This window comes from Myotis daubentonii, chromosome 10 (genome assembly GCF_963259705.1).
Source record: "Myotis daubentonii chromosome 10, mMyoDau2.1, whole genome shotgun sequence".
NCBI classification, from domain to species: domain Eukaryota; kingdom Metazoa; phylum Chordata; class Mammalia; order Chiroptera; family Vespertilionidae; genus Myotis; species Myotis daubentonii.
In genome coordinates this window covers 30,445,724-30,466,206 of record NC_081849.1, presented here as the reverse complement: position 1 = coordinate 30,466,206, position 20,483 = coordinate 30,445,724, and the positions used below count along the sequence as shown (strand labels likewise).

Below are 20,483 nucleotides of genomic sequence, written 5' to 3'. Positions count from 1 at the left end.
GAGGCTGGAAATCATGACAGAGGGATGGTGTGTTTGTTTGCTAGGGCTGCTGTAATAAAGTGCCACAAACCAGGAGACATACACAACAGAAATTTATTTATTTTAAAATATGTTTTATTGATTTTTTTAGAGATAAATAGGGAAGGGGGGGGGGGGCGGGGAGAGAGGCAAACCTGGCCATGTGTCCTGACCAGGAATCAGACCGGCACTCTTTTGGTGCACTGGATGATGCTCAACCAACTGAGCCACATCAGCCAGGAATTGAACCAGCAACCTTTTGCTGCACAGGATGATGCTCAACTGAGCCATGCATAACAAAAATTTATTATCTCACAGTTCTGGAGGCCAAACGTCCGGCAAAGTTGGTTCTTTCTAAGGGCTCTGAGGGAGAATCTGGTCCATGCCTCTTACTGAGTTTCTTGTAGGTTGCTGTAAATCTCTGAGGTTCCTTTATTGTAAAAGCATCACCCAGATCTCTGCCTTTATCTGCACATGGCATTCTTCCTGTTTGAGTATCTGTGTCCAGATTTCCCCTTTTTATTAGGATACCAGTCCCATATTGGATTATTTAGGTCCACCCTAACAACCTCATCATAACTATGTACACCTGTAGTGACCTTATTTTGAAATAAGGTCACATTCTGAGGTGCTGGGAGCTAGGACTTCAACATATAACTTTTGGGGATGCAATTCACCCCAAAATAAATGGGAACCTTGAGAAGAGTGAGAGTGGAGGGAGAAGTGACATGCAGAAGCTCATATCAGACCTTCAGTCTTTCCTGACTTTCCTGTTTTCTGTCCCCGGGATCTGTTATGACTGAGGATCCCCCACTTCCAATCTTTAGGAATTTATATTTTTTCCCTGAGTAATAGTGGGGATCTTTTTCCAATGCCTGTTTTTAAAAAATGGTTTGAGCCCTGGCTAGTGTGGCTTAGTTGGTTGAGCTTCGTCCCTTGAACAAGAGGTCGTCAGTTTGATTCTCTGTTGGGGCACATGCTTGGGTTACAGGCTCTATCCCAAATTAGGGTGCATGTAGGAGGCAGCTGATCGATGTTTCATTCTCACATTGATGTTTCTCTCTCTCTCTCTCTCTCTCTCTCTCTCTCTCTCTAGAAATCAATGTTAAAAAATGGTATGATATGTGTAGTCCCTTCCCCACCTCAGACCCCTCAAAATACTTTGAAGTGATTTGACAGTAGAGATCAGGGTTCAAATTTCTGTTCTTTTATTTTCATTTCTATTCTCCTTTTTCTTCCCTCTCTTCCCAGTGCTAAATGTGCAATAGGAACTTGATCACGGTTTTTTCCAGTGTCAAAGTGTTTATTTTTTTTTATTTTATTTTATTTTTAATTTTTTTATTTTATTTTATTTTTATTTTTTTTTTATTGCTTAAAGTATTACAAAGGGTATTACATATGTATCCATTTTATCCCCCCGCCCTAGACAGTCCCCTAGCCTCCCCTATCCCCCAGTGTCTTATGTCCATTGGTTATGCTTATATGCATGCATACAAGTCCTTTAGTTGATCTCTTACCCCCCTACCTCCTGCCCCCCAACCCTCCTCGGCCTTCCCGCTGCAGTTTGACAATCTGTTTGAGGCAGCTCTGCCTCTGTATCTATTATTGTTCAAAAGTTTATAATGGTCTCTATTGTCCATGAATGAGTGAGATCATGTGGTATTTTTCCTTTATTGACTGGCTTATTTCACTTAGCATAATGCTCTCCAGTTCCATCCATGCCGTTGCAAATGGTAAGAGTTCCTTCCTTTTTACAGCAGCATAGTATTCCATCGTGTAGATGTACCACAGTTTTCTAATCCATTCATCTACTGATGGGCACTTAGGGTGTTTCCAGATCTTAGCTATGGTGAATTGTGCTGCTATGAACATAGGGGTGCATATATCCTTTCTGATTGGTGTTTCTGGTTTCTTGGGATATATTCCTAGAAGTGGGATCACAGGGTCAAATGGGAGTTCCATTTTCAGTTTTTTAAGGAAACTCCATACTGTCTTCCATAGTGGCTGCACCAGTCTGCATTCCCACCAGCAGGATCACGGTTTTTTCAATTGAATTGAATTCATATGATTAGCTCCCTAACCCCATAACAAAATGGAGATCCATGTGGTGGAGCAAATCATCATAGTTTATTAATATTTGTGAACAAAATATTTTCTAATGCACAGCATTATAAGTATTAATATTGGAAATAGTGGCAATAATGAGTAAAGATCAATTTTTTAAAAAAGGATAATTTCTCAGAAGTGTATATTTTCAGGTCATTGATGATTATCTATAAGCAATTGGTTTGGACAAATACTTTTTAAAGACCTCTCTTGCTCTGTGAAAGTGACCTAATGTTAATGAATAAAATATATTGATTTAGTTGAATTGAAAATAGATATATTTCTATTGCAGAATTCTAATAATCTTCTTATTCAATTACAAAAATTTAGAGTAAAATTACCAGTGATCTTTGGAACTTGCTATGTTGAAATTTACATAATTATCCCAATAACATTGTAAAAGTCTTATGAATAATAATTTTAGAAAGCCTTTTTCAATATTCTGAAAGCCTGCTTTTCAAATGCCTTCTTTTAAAATTGTTATCTTTGGACCATCTAATAATACAAGGTTTTATTTGTGTATGTGGATAGTCTCAAGCCATTTTGCATAATGGTGGTTGTATGATACATGGGAACAAGAGTGATAGGAAGTAAGTGTGGATCACCAGTTATGTGGAAGCTGAGGCCCTATAGAGCATGCAAGAGAAAACTAGCAGTTATCCATCCCTAAAGCTGGGTAAAATGAATAAAAGATGATGGAAATACACAACCACCAAATCATTATGGCTTTGCTGACAATTTAATTATTTAATTCCAAACTATTATTTCAACAGATTTAAGCATTGTTTTCTTCAACATAGCTAAGTCAAAGTCACTTCTCTTATACAGAAGTTAAGCCATCGCCACTTCATCTGAGGATAGTAAAACCCTTTTCACTTCCACATGTGGGGGAATCACTCAGCCAAAGGTCATGGTACACACGCAGGGAAAAGTAAGTGCAGGAGTTCTCTGAAGTCAGTATTCTTCATAGAATGGATATTCAGGATGATCAGACCACCTGCCAAAACAAGGGAAAATCTTTCATTCCAAAGTCACACAGCTGTATGTGTTACAAGCATCTTCTGACAATTTCAGCGACCACTCCCTCCCTCTGTTAATCATTCCTTGGGTTTCTTACCCACCTCCTCCCAGTTTTCATCAAGCCAGCACTTTTACTAAAGCCCTGGAGGTTTCAGTGTGTGTGTTTGGGCATGGAGGGGGCTGGTTGCCTCTACACCAACATTTTGCTCAGAACAAAAACACAGGAGGTGAGTGAAGCCTGCCTCTTACCAACTCCTCCCTCCCTTCTGCTGTCCTGATAGAGGAACCACATAGGCACTTCTCTTCACAGCTCTGTCACCAAGCAAGGTCACCCTCTTCTCCGTACAGTGCTTCCTCGCCCTTCTCACTAGGCCTCCTGAGAGTTGATAGTTTGAGATCTATAAGGTGAAGACCAGCAAAGGAAGTTTCTGCCATAATAATGACAGTGATGATAATGAACCTATCTCTTAAATAGCAATGGTGAAACAGTCTTTGAAAGGATTGGAGTGTGTGTGTGTGTGTGTGTGTGTGTGTGTGTGTGTGTGTGTGGCGCCTGTCATGGAGCACATCTAAGACACAGTTCTCTACAAGTACTAGGAGCTTTCAATTAAAATATACAGCCCTAGCCGGCTTGGCTCAGTGGATAGAGCATCAGCCTGGGGACTGAAGGGTCCCAGGTTCGATTCCGGCCAAGGGCACATGCCTGGGCTGCGGGCTCGTTCCCCAGTAGGGGGTGTGCAGGAGGCAGCCAATCAATGATTCTCTCTCATCATTGATGTTTCTACCTCTCTCTCCTTCTCCCTTCCTCTCTGAAATCAATAAAGAAATATATTAAAAAATATATATATATACATGGACATGGGCACAGACAATAGAGTAGTGATAGCCTGGGATGGGGCCTGGGGGCAGGCTGGAAGGAGTTAATGGGGGCAAAAGGGGACAGATGTAATACTTTCAACAGTAAAGATTTAATTTAAAAAATTAAAATATACATTAAAATAAAATATAAATTAAAACAGAAAAAGGCTGTGAAATCTAGTCAAGGATTAACTGGATAAAAAACAAAAAGGAATCATGGCCCAAAGTGCCTAAATAATCTTTTGTTTTTACTCATGAGGCCTAATTTTTGTTTCTCAATAATTTTTCTATTCCTGGTGTGATGAATTACTTTTTCATTGTTTCTAGAATTCGCTATTAAGTACATCAAATGTCAAACAAAATAATATTACAAACTAACTGTCTGAAAAAAAAATCAGTACATTGGTGAATTGACTATATCCTACTATCTCTTAATTTAATGATATTTATTCAATAGAAATCATTTATCTTCATATCTATATGTTTTTTACTTCTGAGTTTGTTTTTACTCTTTCATTCTTGAGATTAGGTGATACTTTTTGATGTTGATAATGTTTTCTCCTGGAAAATTCACATTAGGAAGTTGTTTCATTCATTCAGAAATGGATTCAGAAATTTGACATTCACACAGTCACAACAGTTTCTGACTCTTGAACTAAAGTGGGGCCCAAAGTGTCCAAACTATAGGAACTATTTTAATGAGCATTTATCAGTGCTCACTCAAAGAGAGGATTGAAAAAAGATGGCTATCCAGGTGATCTGAAGAACTGGAAATACTAGTAAAGAATGATTAAGAAGAAAAATTTGCGTGTATGTATATATACAACATGTGTGTGTATTCTCTTTTTATTTTCAAGGCCCTGTAATATTCACGAATTAGCTGAATTTGGCAACATTTGTAGGAGTGAAGGAATTTTATTTGTGGATGGATGGAGCTAGAATGGTGGAGCTAGAAGCTTCAAATCTTATAGGTGAGCATTCATCTAAAACTAATTTCTTGAGGTGAAGGGATTAGTAAAAAAACATATATACATAGCCCATAGATATAGACAACAGTGTGGTGATGGCCAGAGGGGGCAGGGAGTCTGGAGCTGGGTGGAAGTGGGTAAAGGAGGGATAGGGATATCTGTAATAGTGTCAACAATAAATAAAATAAAATAAAATAAAATAAAATAAAATAAAATAAAATAAAATAAAACTAGTTTCTTGGCTCTCAACTTGATGCTCTTTCTACGACATTCCCATGTCTCTGTCCCAGGAATTGTTTTTTGTTGATAACTTTGTTCTAATTCCTGCATTACTTTGATTTTTGTAAAGAAATACAAATGGCATTTGAATAATTGTGGTGCAATTGGATTAATTGGAATCATATTATTTGTACACTATGACTAAATATTCTTAAGGTCTTTAGCCTGCCATGCCTTAACCTGTCATGAGATGTGATATAAATGCCAGAAATCTTCTTTTAAATAAAAATGTAGATTTACAGGGAGTTCTTAGAATGAATGTAATTTACCCAGACCAATTTAGTATTCAGAATATGCTGCCCGGTGGCCTTTAGCCTCGAGCTTTCTGTGAATATAGGTCCAGGTTCATAAAGGCCCTCTTGGTGACACTTGACAATCTGACACCACTGGCTGGTACCGGATTAAGGATCCCCCAGAACTCACAAGAGCAGATCCACTAAGCGGACATCTTTATTCAAGGCTTCGACGCTCTTCATTTCTTCTTCAGTGAGAGAAAAGTCAAAGATCTGAAATAACAGAAATAAAAGACAGACATTTATAATGACAGAAAATGGGTCAAGCTTGGGATCAGGGAGTGTGGACAGCAGTTGGAATCCTTCAAAGATTTATGAACATCTCTGCAAATGTCTTAAGAGGAGTTGGATTAGCGCTGGGGGTCCACCTAATGGAAGTGGAGCAGAAATTCTCTTTTACGCTTTGTCTTAAAACAATTCTGCTGGGGATATCTTGCAAGAAATTCCAAATGCTTCAAAACAATGTATGTTCAGGACATTTGAAATTCCAAGATTGAAGAATTCTTATTATTTCTGGACAAGATGCTGAACTTTTCATTCTGGACTAGAGCCTGTGTACACTTAAAAAATAAACCCTTGTCTCTAGATTTGCTTTTGTACTTTTAAAAAACTTTTAATTTGCTTTGTTTTGTCCTCAATCATTTCTCTTATCATTAAAAATATATATTTTTATTGATTTCAGAGAGGAATGGTGACAGAGACAGAAAGATCAATGATGAGAGAGAATTATTGATTGGCTGCCTCCTGTGCACACCCCCTACTGGGGATCAAGCCCACAACCCCAGGCATGTGCCCTGACCAGGAATTGAGCCATGACCTCCTGGTTCATAGTTCAATGCTCAACCACTGAGCAATACTGGCCAGCCTGAACAGTAAAATTTTGAATACATGCACACATTTGTTTTAGGTACTTCAAAATTTGCTGTTGTTTTTTAAAAACAATTTTTGATGAGTCTACACATTAGTCATTTAGTGACTCTCTTTTTCTCGTTAGATGGCTGAAACAGTGTCAAAGACTTTTTACTATGAGGTATTTTTGTTAAGTGTTAAAATACTGTCAGCAATTGGTATAACTAACTGTCTAGCATTCTTTCCTCTCTTGAGCCCACTGTTGACATCTGTTCAGAAAAACAATAAAATTATTTCAAAATATGACAATGTACCCAGTCACTCAAGAACTCTGATGGAGATGTACAGTGATATTAATGTTTTCAGGCCTGCTAACACAACATCCATTCTGCAGCTTATGGGTCCAGGAGTAATTTTGACTTTCAAATCTTATTATTTAAGAAATATATTTCAGCCCTAGCTGGTTTTGCTCAGTGGGTAGAGCATCAGCTTGCAGACTGAAGGGTCCCAGGTTTGATTTCGGTTAGGGCACATGTCAAGATTGCTGGCTTGATCCCCAGTGTGGAGCATGCAGGAGACAGCTTATCAGTGATTCCCTCTCATCATTGATGTTTCTCTCTCTCCCTCTCCTTTCCTCTCTGAAACCAATAAAAATACATTTTAAAAAATAAATATATTTTATAAGGCAATAGCTGCCATCAGTAGGAATTCTTCTGATGGATCTGGGCAAAGTAAATAGAAAACCTTCTGGAAGGATTCACCATTCTAGATGCCATTAAGAACAGTCCTGATTCATGAGAAGAGGTAGAAATATCAACATTAACAGGAGTTTGGAAGAAGTTGATTCCAGCCCTCACAGATAACTTTGAGGGGTTCAAGACTTCAGTGGAGGAAGCAATCACAAATGTGGTGGAAATAGCAAGAGAACTAGAATCAGAAGTGGAACCTGAAGATATGACTGAATCGCTGCAATCCTATCTAATAAAAGAGAAAAATGGTAATTGGCGTACGACGATACCCTTTTCATTGGCTAATCAGGGCTATATGCAAATTAACTGCCAACTATGATTGGCAGTTAACTGCCACTATGATTGGCAGTTAACTGCCAACTAAGATTGGCAGTTAACTGCCAACAAGATGGCAGTTAATTTGCATATGTAGGCACAATGCAGGGAGGCGAAAGGGAAAGCAGGAAGAAGCCCCCTGCCACTGACAGTGATCAGAAACCCAGGGGGGAGCTAAGAGCTGGGGGGCAGGGCAAAGGCGGCCCTGGGGCCGCCTTTGCCCTGCCCCCCAGCCATAATCGGAGAATCAGGTGCCTTTGCCGCCCTGGCCAGTGATAGCAGGAAGTAGGGGTGGAGCCAGCGATGGGAGCTGGGCACGGTCGAAGCTGGCAGTCCCGGGAGCTAGGGGTCCCTTGCCTGGGCCTAAAGCGGAGCCCACGATCGCGGGGCCGCTGCAGCTGCGGGTCCCCGCTGCCCGGGCCGGACACCTAGGCCAGAGGCGTTAGGCCTGGACAGGGGCGGAGCCTGCAACCGCGGGGAGCTGGGGGTCCCCTCCCCAAGCCTGACACCTCTGCCAGAGGCCTCAGGCCTGGTCAAGGGGCCGATCCGGTGATTGGTGATCGGAGGGTGATGAGGGTCAACTCCTCTGGCTGAGGCATCAGGCCTGGGTGGGGGGCGGAGCCAGGGATTGGGGGGATATGATGGTCCCCTTGCCCAGGCCTGAAGCCTGGGTCAGAGGCGTCAGGCTTGGGCGAGAGGTGGAGCAAGCGATCAGAGGGAGATGGGGGTCCCCTGCCCAGGCATGATTCCTGGGCCAGAGGCCTCAGGCCTGGGCGGGGGCCAGAGCCAGTGATCAGGGGGAGATGGGTGTCCCCTGTCCAAGCCTGACACCTCTGGCGGAGGCGTCAGGCCTGGGCAAGGGGACGATCAGGCGATTGGAGGGTGATGGGGGTCTACGCCTCTGGCCGAGGCATCAGGCCTGGGCAAGGGGCCGATCCTGCGATTGGAGGGTGATGGGGGTCAACGCCTGAGGGCTCCCAGTATGTGAGAGGGGGCAGGCTGGACTGAGGGACACTCCCCTCTCCACACACACCCAGTGCATGAATTTTGTGCACCGGGCCCCTAGTCTTATGATAAAACTTGAAAGAACGAGGAGTTGCTTCTTATGGGTGAGCAAAGAAAGTGGTTTCTTGAGAGGAAACTTACTCCTGGTGAATATGCTGTCGATATTGTTGAAATGGCAACGAAGGATTTAGACTATTACATAAAGTTAGTTCATATAGGAGGGCCTGAGAGGATTAACTCCAATTGGAAAGAAGGTCTATGGTAAAAGGCTATCAAACAACATAACATGTGACAGAGATATTGTTTTTGAAAGGAAGAGTTAACCATTATGGCAAATATCTTATGTTAAGAAATTGCCACAGCCACCCCACCCTTCAGCAACTACCAGTAGCCCATCAACATTGAGGCAAGGTCCTCCACCAACAAAAAGATTGTGACTCGCTGAAAGCGCCAATAATAGTTAGCACTTTTTAGCAATAAAGTATTTTTAAATTAAAGTATGTACACTTTTTAGACATAATGCTACTGCACACTTAATAGACTGCAGTATAGTGTAAACAAAACTTTTATATGTTCTGGGAAAGCAAAGCATTTGTGTGACTTTATTGCAATTCATGCTTTATTGTGGTGGTCTGGAATAGTACCTACAATACTGTATTTCTGAAGTATGGGTATAATACAATCAGCAAAGCAACCCCCAAAGTGCTAGCAATAGTTTCAAATTCAGCTAAAATTAAACACCAATATGGGCAGAGTGGGTCAGGGAGCTGGTATAAAATAAAATGTGAAGGTATTACAAGTTTCTTACTAATCTGAACAAAAATTCTTTAAATAAAAAATATCCTACTTTTTACATTTTTCAGAAGCAGTTCTCTTACCTGAAAGTTTTCTTTGATCCTTTTAGGGTTAAAGCTTTTAGGAATGACAACTATCCTTCGCTGGATATTGAAACGCAAAGCAACCTGAGCTGCAGTCTTATTGTACTTCTTCCCCAATGAGTTTAGAAGTTCATCCTTTAACAAAGGTGGGATAGATACATTCACCCTTAAAAAAATAAAAACATGCATGATATTTAGCTAGATCAGTGAGAACCAGTGGTTAATCAATCCTCCTCCTCCTCTGTCTTCCCATTCACCTGGTAACCTACCAGGACATTTCAGGTCACCTGTAAGCAATTTCTGTGGTTGCTGAGTCCTCAATGAAGAGTTGTTCTTAGTGTGGGAAGATCAAGAGAGGCAAATTTATATTGCTGCCTTTTTGAGAAAGTAAATATTTTTTGATGTGTCTTATAGAGAGGGCTGGGCTGAAAGAAGGCATATGTGAGAAGGCAGGTAGCCTGAAGTGGAATAAGTAGAGGTACAACTCGTGGAATCATATTAGAGTAGAAAAATTTCTACTTTGGTCTGTGGGTAAAGGGGGGATAGGGATATCTGTAATAGTGCACTGGGCCTCTAGTATAGAATAATCAATTCTTATAACATCTAAGTGAGGAAGGTTTTGTTAGCTCAGTTTGGATATATGGAGAATGACCTGAAGAGTTTAAGTAACTTTCTTAAGATTACACAGCCCAATAGAGTCATTTCAATCAAATAATTCACATTAGCTTTATACTCTATATCAAAGGCAACACTTCCTGAAGGGATGTACACATACTTACCACAGTGGATTCCTAGAGGTCCCCAAAGGGCTATATGCAACAATGACAATGTCATGCTGTTGGCAAAATTCCAGGAGTTTTCTCTGGGTGAAATATGGATGGCATTCCACCTATGTGGTTGAATTGGAGAGCAGAGCACAAAATTAAGGCCTTGTAGATGAATGCAATTTTACATAGTTTTAAAAAAAATCCTGACATAAAATTCATTTAAAAGCATTATGGATAGTAAGACAAATTCTAAATATTTTTCCTAACAAAGAAACTTAACACTGTTTAAATACTAGTGAGGTTAATTACAATAAGATTAGTGAGGGCACCATCTGTGGGTTAATTCTAAAATAATTGAGAAACAAATTCAATTTTGTGTACCTATCATAGTTTCAAACTTGAAGTGAACAGAATCAGTTATTTATAATAAACACCCTAGAAAATGCAATTTCCATAATAAACAGTCTCAATGTTCAGATTACAGTCTTAGTAAGTAGAAGTGACATGTCACAGAAGCCCTCTGTCTCTCACGATCAAACATCCTATCTAATAAAAGAGTAATATGCAAATTGACCATCACTCCAACACACAAGATGGCCACCCCCATGTGGACACAAGATGGCCATCACAAGATGGCCAGCAGGGGAGGGCAGTTGTGGGTGATCAGGCCAGCAGGGGAGGACAGTTGGGAGGGACCAGTCCTGAAAGGGAGGGCAGTTGGGAGCGACCAGGCCTGCAGGGGAAGGCAGTTGGGGGCAACCAGGCCGGCAGGGGAGGGGAGTTGGGGGCAATCGGGCTGGCAGGGAACAGTTAGATGTCAATCAGGCTGGCAGGGGAGTGGTTAGGGGGCAATCAGGCAGGCAGGCAGGTGAGTGGTTGGGAGTTGTCAATGAGACAAATTAGAGAAAAGGGGGCTTTGGAAACAGTTTCAGGGAGTTAGCCCAGGTTGAACTGCCTCTGGCCATTGCTCCCCTGATTGCAAGTCTCATGGGGTGCCTTAGAGTTTAGGAGATGCATGCCTGAGAGGGAAGAAGAGGGGGAAGGGAAATGCGCTGGTATGCTCTTCAAGATGTTTTGGCTCTTTAAGATGTTGCCTGCATTTCCAGCCATCTCTGGCAGGCAGATAGGAGCCCTGCTGCTTTTCATAGCCGGATGTTTTGTGGGCACCTTTCTCAGTTCTGATTCTCTGGGCTGGGGGTCTCAGCTTAGTGTTTAGATCCCAGAGTTCTCAGTGGGAACTCCCCACAGCTGAGATAGCTCTTCAGACCTTCAGCTATTGTCTGTGGGAGCCCAGCTAGCCCTTTTGCACCTCCGCACTTCCTACCAGTCTCTATGAGGTCTCCACTTTTGGTCCTTGGTTATCAGGGTTTTCTCCCACTTGTCTTCAGTTGATTTTTCAGGGTGGTTTTTCTGTATTTTAGTTGTATTTCCAGTTTGGTCCTGGGAGAGTGTCAGTGCACCTTTTACTTACTCTGCCACCATTTTTTTTAAGTCAATACAAAAGTGTATTTAATCAAAGTTCAATGTGAAAATGGACAGGACTCTATTTTTATATTGTAGTAAAACAGGTGCTGTGGAGAGGGGACGTGTGGAAGCAGTTGATTTCTCTGGTAACTACATCCATTCTTCATACTCGTTCCAAGGCTTCTAACATGATGATACTATTTCCTTGTATTAACCACCATTCCAATACTGTTCTGTTGTGCACCAGTTTCCATCGCCACACATTCATCTATCACAAGATTCATAAAGGGATCAAATCCCCACAACATTCCTTGGACATGTCTGCCACCATTTAATTTCAATGATAACTTCTTGTCTTGATAACTAATTTTTTTAACTTGGGAGGGTGAGCTTTGCTTATAGTGTTCAAGTGAGCTCAAAGATACTTCCCTCTGCCACCATTTTTAATCTCTCATTTTTATTAGACTTTTAATATGCAAGCATGTAAACTTTTTCTATTATATTTAAAAATATAATTATGTATATTTTCTTGCTCTTTGCTTCTGATATTTTCAAATTTAACTTTTTTATACTACTAAATTTAACATGTTCTGTTTAAATTGTCCATGGCTTCCATTTCTGTCCATAGCTTCAGAAAACTGAAATTCTTGTGTAGTCTTACAATGACTTCCTTTTTCTCTTTAACTCAAGACCATAGGGACATTCCTTTTGGAGTATGACATGAGGCAAAGAGCTATATTGTTTCCACATAACTAGTCATTTCCCCCACACCATTTACTAAAAAAGCCATCCTTTGGCCATTAGTTTGTGCTACTTTATTTTACATCAAGTTTTTATTATACTTGGGCCTGCCTGATTGTTATTTTCTAATTATCTGTATTATTGGTTCTTGCACTAATCTTACATTATTGTAAATACTCTATATGTCTTAATATCTGGCAAGTCTTGTTCCTCTCATTATTTTTCTTCAAAATTTTTGGGGGGTTATTTTTGTTTTGATTTAATCTTTCAAAACTTTTTTTTAGCCTGGCTGGAGTGGTTGAGCATCAACCTATGAATCAGGATGTCACAGTTTGATTCCCGGTCAGGGCACATGCCCAGGTTGCAGGCTTAATCCCCAGTGTGGGGCTTGCAGGAGGCAGCTGATCAGTGATTCTCTCTCATCATTGATGTTTCTCTCTCTCTCTCTCTCTCTCTCTCTCTCTCTCTCTCTCTCTCTCTCTCTCCCTCTCCCTCTCCCTCTTTCTCTTCCCCCCTTCCTCTCTATCAATAAAAATATACTTTAAAAGAGACATAAGTTGAAAGAAGTTAAAAGACTTACCCAAGGTCTTACATAGAGTGACCACACAACTTTCTGACACCTAACCCAGGGTTCTTCAGGTTAAGTAACTATTGGAATCCTTTGCCACGTTCCACCCTCTTGTTAGACTGTACCTGGTTGGAGACTGGCTTATATTTGAGTCCTGGTTTGTTTAGTATTAGTTCCAGCTGCCTGCGGTTAAAATTGGATACACCAAGAGATTTCACCAAGCCAGCATCTTTGCAAGCTTCCAAAGCCTGTAGAGTAAATGCCATTGAATCAAGACAGAAGCCTCAAAACAAGCAAGAATGAATGTTTAGAGGGTTAATATAAATTCTTTAAAAAGGAAAGTCCATGTGTGTGTCAATAGTCATTCTGTGAAGAAAAAAAAGTGGGGGAGACAAGCAAGAATCATGAGTTTGAGGAGCATTTTATATCTCCCCCCTTTATTGTATATAACAATCTTATTTCTTGAAATTTGTTGAGGCTTTCTTTATGTTATGGTACCTAATCAAGTTTTGTAAGTGTCTGATATGTGTACAAATGTGTATTCTCCTATTTTGGGATGCAAATCTCTCTCTCTCTCTGTCTCTGTCTCTGACTCTCATATATATATGGATGTCTACACACACATTATATATAACATTAGGTCTAGCTTTTCCTGGCATCTCAATAATTTAAAGGAATATGTCAGAAATCTCCCACTATAATAGTGGATTTATAATGTCTTCATGTATTCCTTTTTAAATGTTTTCCAAATTTTTGCTTTATATATTTTGCAGATATTTTATTGGGTACATATTTGTTTAAAATTGATATATCTCGCCCAGCTGGCATGACTCAGTGGTTGAGCCTGGACCTATAGACCAGGAGATCACAGTTTGATTCCTGATCAGGGCATATGCTGGGGTTGTGGACTTGATCCCCACTAGGGGGCTGCAGGAGGCAGCTGATCAATGATTCTCTCTTATCATTGATGTTTCTCTCTCTCTCTTTCCCTCTCCCTCTCCGTTCCTTTCTGAAATCATTAAAAATATATTAAAAAGTAACATTCTAGAAAAAAAGGAATAGGAAATTAGTATATCTTCTTGGTAAATTTAATCTTTTATCATGATGTGGGATCTTTCCATTCCTAATAATGCCTTTGATTTTTAAGACTATGTTGTCTGCCAGCCTGTGTGGCTCAGTGGTTGAGCACTGACCCATGAACCATGGTTTGATTCCCAGTTAGGTCACGTGCCCAGATTGTGGGCTCAGTCCCCCATAGGGGACATGCAGGAGGCAGCCAATGAATCTCTCTCATTATTGATTTTTTTCTCTCTCTCTCCCTCTCCCTTCCTCTCTCTGAAATCAATTTAAAAATAAAAATGTTCTTGGGTAAGGATTAAAAAAATAAAATTAAAAGACTATGTTGTCAGATATTAATATAACTATACAACTTTTTCTGGTAAGTATTAGACTGTTAAGATTTCCCCCATCCTTTAAATTTTAACTTTCACATGTCTTTATGCTTAGATGTGTCTAATTCTAATATGTATATCTTGGTATTTAGTAGGTGAATTTAGTTCATATTTATTGCAACTATAAATATATTTGTACTGTTTCTACCATCTTAATTTCTTATTTCAGTTTTTCTCACTTTTATGTTTCTTTTTAATACTTTCTTTTAAAATTTTTATATCTATATCTTTCCTTTAATAAAGACAAGAACTTACATGCTCCCATATTCCTTGATTTACCCTGCCCCTAACATCTATGATGTTAATAGTCTATGCAGAATTTAACTTCCTATTATTATAGGTATGTTTTTCTCTTTTTATTTAATATTAGGTAGTTTTATAGATAATAAAAACTATATCAATTTTGATTTGATCACTTTCACTTTTACACTTCTTAGAGCATCTTTTAAATTTTTGCTCCTCTTATTTAGTAACTAGAGGCCCAGTGCATGAAATTCATATGCGGGTACAGTCCATAGGCCTGTGATCAGAGCCATCTTCCCAGGCTGCCTGAAGCCGGCCCCACCCCCTGCTGCCACCCATCCCCAGTTCCCCGTTCACCATCAGCTAATCAGAGCCTGATGGCTGGGGGAAGGGACCGAGAGGTCGGCCGTTCCTGCCCACTTGCCGGCCACACCCCTGCTGTGGGTTGCTCTCTGTGTGTGGAGCGACTGGTGGGGTGGGGGCCTTGGCCTGGCACCACCTGTGTCCCCCACCACCCACCCCCAGTTCCCTGTTCACCATTGGGGAGATGGAGCCTGCCAGCCAGGGAAAGGGACCAAGAGGTGGTCAGTGCACCTCACAGTGAGTGGTCGAGCAGTTGTTCTGGTCATTCTGCCGTTAGAGTCAATTTGCAGATTACCCTTTTATTATATAGGATAGAGGCCTGGTGCATGGGTGGGGGCTGGCCAGCCTGCCCTGATGGGGGCCCTGGATCAGGGTGAGGGTCCAGGCTGAGGGGCGGGGCTGGCTGGAGCGAGGGGCCACGGTTGTTCTGGTCTCTGGTCATTCGCTGTTTTAGTCACTAGGCTTTTATTATATAGGATAGTTTTCAATGTTTGTCTTTATGTGGCAAAATTTCTGAGCAGTGTGTGGATTAGAAAATATTTTTATTATACATCATTTTTATCTTATAGTTTGACTGGATATAAAGTTCCAGTTCAATGTTCTTTATTCTTCAATACTTTGAAAATACTATTCTTTTATCTCTTTTACACCCTTTGCTGCTGATTATAAAACAGAACAAATCAATACAAAACTGATACCAATCTCATTATATATTACTGATTCTTTTACTATCTTTCCCTTTTCAAATTTCTTAGTTTATGTTTTATGTATTTTTGGAGTTCTGTTATTAGGTACATAGAGGTTTAGGATTTATTACTTTTTTATTATAAAACTAAAGGAAGATTCCTGCAAGAATAGGGCTTTGCTCCCATCTCTGCCATTCCTACCCCGCCCGTCTCTGCCCCTCCTACCCCGTCCATCTCTGCCCCTCCTACCCTGCCCTTCTCTGCTGTTCCTACCCCAACAGTCTCTACTGCTTCTCTCCCGCCCTTCTCTGCCGCTTCTCTCCCGCTCTTCTCTGCTGCTTCTCTCCCGCCCTTCTCTGCTGCTTCTCTCCCACCCATCTCCGTTACCTCAGCTCCTTGCTTGGCTTCCTTCTACGGTGTCTTCAGTCTTAGCTCCCAGCCCATATATGCAAATTAGCCACCATCTTCGTTGGCAGTTAATTTGCATATCGCTCTGATTAGCCAATGGTGGACATAGCAAAGGTACAGTCAATTTGCATCTTTGTCTATTATTAGATAGGACTAGAGGCCCGGTGCACAAAAATTTATGCACTTGGGGGGGGGTCCCTCAGCTCGGCCTGTACCCTCTCGCAGTCTGGGACCCCTCAGGGGATGACCACCTGCTGGCTTAGGCCCGCTCCCCGGGGGGATTGGGCCTAAGCTAGCAGTCAGACATCCCTCTGGAAGCCCGGGAGCCCTTGGGGGAGGTTCACTTGCCAGTGGGGAGTAGGCCTAAGCACAGTCGGACATACTTAGCGCTACTGCGGAGGCAGGAGAGGCTCCTACCATCACCGCTGTACTGGCAGCCACCAGCCTGGCTTGTGGCTGAGCAGATGTGGGAACGCACTGACCACCAGGGGGCAGCTCCTGCATTGAGCGTCTGCCCCCTGGTGGTCAGTGTGTGTCATAGTGACCAGTTATTCCCAGTCATTCTGCTATTAGGGTCAATTTGCATATTACCCTTTTATTATATAGGATAGCGGCCTGGTGCATGGTGGGGGCCAGTTGGTTTGCCCTGAAGGGTGTTCTGGATCAGGGTGGGGGTCCTGCTGGGGTGCCTGACCAGCCTGGGTGAGGAGCTGAGGGCCATTTTCAGACTGGCCACACCCCCTTCAGGGTGGGGGAGTCCTGCTGGGGTGCCTGGCCAGCCTGGGTGAGTGGCTGATGTCTGTTTTCAGGCTGGCCAAGCCCCCTAGCGGGGACCCTCACCTCATGAGGGTGTGGCCAGCCTGAGTGAGGGGCTGATGGCTATTTGCAGGTTGGCCACAGTCCCTTCAGTGTGGGAGTCCCCACTGGGGTGCCTGGCCAGCCTGGGTGAGGGGCTGAGGGCCGTTTTCAGGCTGGCCACACCCTCTTCAGGGTGGGGTGGGTCCTGCTGGGGTGCCTGGCCAGCCTGGGTGAGGGGCTGATGGGTGTTTGCAGGCTGGCCAAGGCTCCCAGCGGGGACCTTCACCCCATGAGCGTGTGGCCAGCCTGGGTGAGGGGCTGATGGCTATTTGCAGGCTGGCCACACCCCCTTCAGGGTGGGGGTGGGCCTGCTGGGGTGCCTGGCCAGTCTGGGTGAGTGGCTGATGGTTGTTTGCAGGCTGACCAAGCCCCCCCAGTGGGGACCCTCACCCCATGAGGGTGTGGTCATCCTGGGTGAGGGGCTGATGGTTGTTTGCAGGCTGGCCACAGCCCCAGCCACCCAAGCTCTCAGTGGAGACTGGCTGTAAGCAGGTATCTGGGATTTATTTATCTTCTATAATTGAAACTTTGTTGCCTTGAGCGGAGGCCACAGCTGGCCAGGGCAGGCGGGAAGCTTGGCTTCCTCCATCGCCGGGGCAACCAAGCCTCCTGCTTGCTCCAGCTCAGTGGCTGCCAGGCGCCATGTTGGTTGGGTTAATTGGCATATATTTGCTATGATTGGCTGGTGGGCGTGTCTTGGGGCATAGCAGAAGTGGCTCAATTTGCATGTTTCTCTTCTATTAGATTAGAGAAACTTCTTTATCCCTGGTAATACTCTGCTCCAAAATCTTTGTTGATATTAAAATAGCTACTCCCACTTTCTTTTTATTTCAGTTAGCCTAGTATATTTTTCACTGTTCTTTTCTTTTTTTTAACCTTTGACTTTAAACATGTTTATATGTTTTTATTTAAAATGGGTTTCTTGTATATAATATATAAGGGGGTTTTGCTTTTTGTCCATTCTGACAACCTTTGCCTTTTAACTGTATTGTTTCAACTATGTATATATACTGTGACTATTGATACCACTGAGTTTAAATTTCCCATTTTGGTATTTGTTTTTTACTTCCCTACCTATTCATTTTCCTTCTGTTTTTCTTTTCCTGCCTTCTCTTTGATTATCTTTTATTATTCTATTTTGTCTCATTTATTGATTTATTTGCTACGCTCTGCAAGCATTGACATTTTCTCTTTATATTTGATATTCTTAAATTTCTCTATAGTGTATCTAGGTATGGGTTTCCTTCTCTTTCCTCTTTGGTAGTCTATGCCTGTTCAATATCTCTGGTTTTTTTTTTTCTCCTTCAAATATTTCCTTTTCCTTTTTTTTTCTTTCTTGTTTTTCTATTATGTGAGTAGTGAAATTCTAATTGTATCCCATACATCTCTTAGCTTTTCTTTCATATTTAATTTTTTCTTGTCTATTCCTACTTCATATTGGGAGATTTCCTCATTCTGATCTTTCAATTTGATCCCATTTTCCTTATTTATATCCATTTCACTTTTATCTCATCTATTGCATTGTGTTTTATTTTCCCCAATTATTACTTGCTTAATGCTTGTTTTTAAAAAATGTTTTCTTGTTCTTGTTTCACATTGCTAGTATCTTTTCTTATCTCCTTTAATATATTATTTGGCTAATTTAAAAGTTCTTGGTCCTCTGTTCTGTTTATGTTGGGATCTGTAATTGAGATATGTTGTTTCCTTATGAAATAAATACCTTGTTATTTTGAGCTGTGAGCTATTTTCTCCTGGGGATACTGGCTACCCTGTCAGGCAGACTCTTAGACAGAAACACCAAATCTACTCAGCTCCAATGACAACACGAGTGAGTATATGTTCTCTCAGGTGGAGAGCCCCAGGGACCAGAAAACTAGTAGCTGCCTCCTCACCCCTCAAAACAACTCCAGCCTTCAGGTCTTCAACTGTTACCTAGAGGGGAACACCCATTAGAAAGAGATACTGTACTCATTAGAGTATATTCTCTGGGAGAATAAAGGCTGCATCTCTTCCTACTAAATGAAACAGGAATAATCAGATCACAATTCAAAAATGTAGTCTTTTAAAATAAAAGAATAAAAGGCCCACTTGAACTTACCTCCCAAGTGGCACACAGATTTGAATTGTGATATAACCAATTGCCATACTCATCTTTAGGATAAAATTCATCTCCAGGCTAAAAAAGAAAAACAAAAAACAAACAAAAAAGGATAATTCCTTTTATTTATATCTGGGAATTAAAATGATGGAATTTGAATTGTCTTTATGCCAATATACCCTAGCCCTGGGAAAGCAATGAAAGTTTAATTATTTGTTAGTATGTTTATATAATTATATAATACATTATATTTGTATATATTTCTCACCTTTGTGGGACTGTCCAGAAATTCTTTCATTTTTCTAAAATATATGACACATTAATCCCATTATCCTACACTGGCATTCATTTTCTCTTTATTTATCAACAGATTATCCTTATTCTTAATCCATGAACTTTCTCCTAATGACAGAATTACTCATCAAAAAAGAGTAGAGGCTGAGAATTAGGACTCTGAGACTCAGTGTTTTGACAGTTGAGGACAGCACGGCGTGTTACTTCTCAGTTCTGGTGGACTTGCTCACTGGTTTTTTTCCTTTCATTTTGGGGCCCTCCAGGAGTTCAGCAATTTTTTTTCCTACTTCACACATTAGTGTCAACTTTCCTTCTCTTGTTTTTGGGTGATCCTTTCCCAACTAAGGCTAACTGGTGTGGAACATTATCTTTCAGATTTCTCTTTTTTGGCTGTATCTAAATATGGGATCCATTTCTTATGCGCTTGAAAATGGAATACAGTGGGGCCTTGACTTATGAGTTTAATTCATTCCGTGACAGAGCTCATAACTCAAATTACTCGTATGTCAAATCATTAAAGTGAACGAGTGAGACATATGATGCTGGGCTGATGTTGTGGCGTTCACTGTGATGTTCGTTGCGCCAACTAGCGGTGGGGTATCTGAAACTGGCTCGTAACCCGAATTTTAGCTCGCAACTCAAAGCAAAAAATGGGCCGAGAGACGGCTCATATCTCGAAAAACTCGTTAGTCGGGACACTCGTAAGTCAAGGCCCCACTGTAGAGAGAAATGAAAGATGATTCCTAGGCTCCTGGGGTGGATGGTGGTAATCATTTCCTGAGTTTGGGTTAGCAATCAAGAGTTTTTTATGAATATTTTGAGTTTGAAATGACCAAACGTTCAAGTGGCCATTTGAGAAGGCAGTTGAACAGAGAAATCTCAGAAAGAGGCTCAGAAAGAGGTCATGGCTATAGACAAAATTTGGTAGCCCTTACATATAAAATAATAATCAATCCTTGCAACTATATTAGGTCACTTATAGACACAGTGTGGCTCAGTAAGACAAGAATATTGAGAACAGAGGTACTATTCTGGGCATAACAACATTTGGAGGTTGGCAGAGAAGCTACCAAAGAATCAAGAGAGGGTGGTATTATAGAAGTCACAAGAAGAAAATGTGTACTGGAGATAGTAGATAACTGTGTTGAAAGGTATCACATAATATGAGGATACAGTGTCTATTGGGTATGGTTGTCAGCATACA

The 20,483-nt window shown here is 41.4% G+C and overlaps 1 protein-coding gene and 1 pseudogene across 2 annotated transcripts in view; both read right to left on the bottom strand.

Annotated features, from left to right (window-relative positions):
• Positions 1 to 2,844: 2,844 nt before the first annotated feature.
• The window catches only part of LOC132242804 (aldo-keto reductase family 1 member D1), a 34,727-nt gene continuing 17,088 nt past the window's right edge, over positions 2,845 to 20,483 (bottom strand). The window contains exons 4-9 of one of the 2 annotated variants that reach the window (XM_059711896.1): positions 18,986 to 19,063; positions 13,004 to 13,126; positions 10,118 to 10,227; positions 9,339 to 9,504; positions 5,673 to 5,755; positions 2,845 to 3,121 (exon numbers count right to left, since the gene is read on the bottom strand). In XM_059711896.1, the coding sequence (XP_059567879.1) occupies positions 3,079 to 3,121; positions 5,673 to 5,755; positions 9,339 to 9,504; positions 10,118 to 10,227; positions 13,004 to 13,126; positions 18,986 to 19,063 (603 nt within the window). In that variant the 3' untranslated portion in view covers positions 2,845 to 3,078. The remainder of the gene's footprint in view (positions 3,122 to 5,672; positions 5,756 to 9,338; positions 9,505 to 10,117; positions 10,228 to 13,003; positions 13,127 to 18,985; positions 19,064 to 20,483) is intronic. The other variant, XM_059711897.1, reaches the window with a different exon arrangement.
• Positions 10,895 to 12,319, bottom strand: LOC132211277 (small nuclear ribonucleoprotein G-like; annotated as a pseudogene).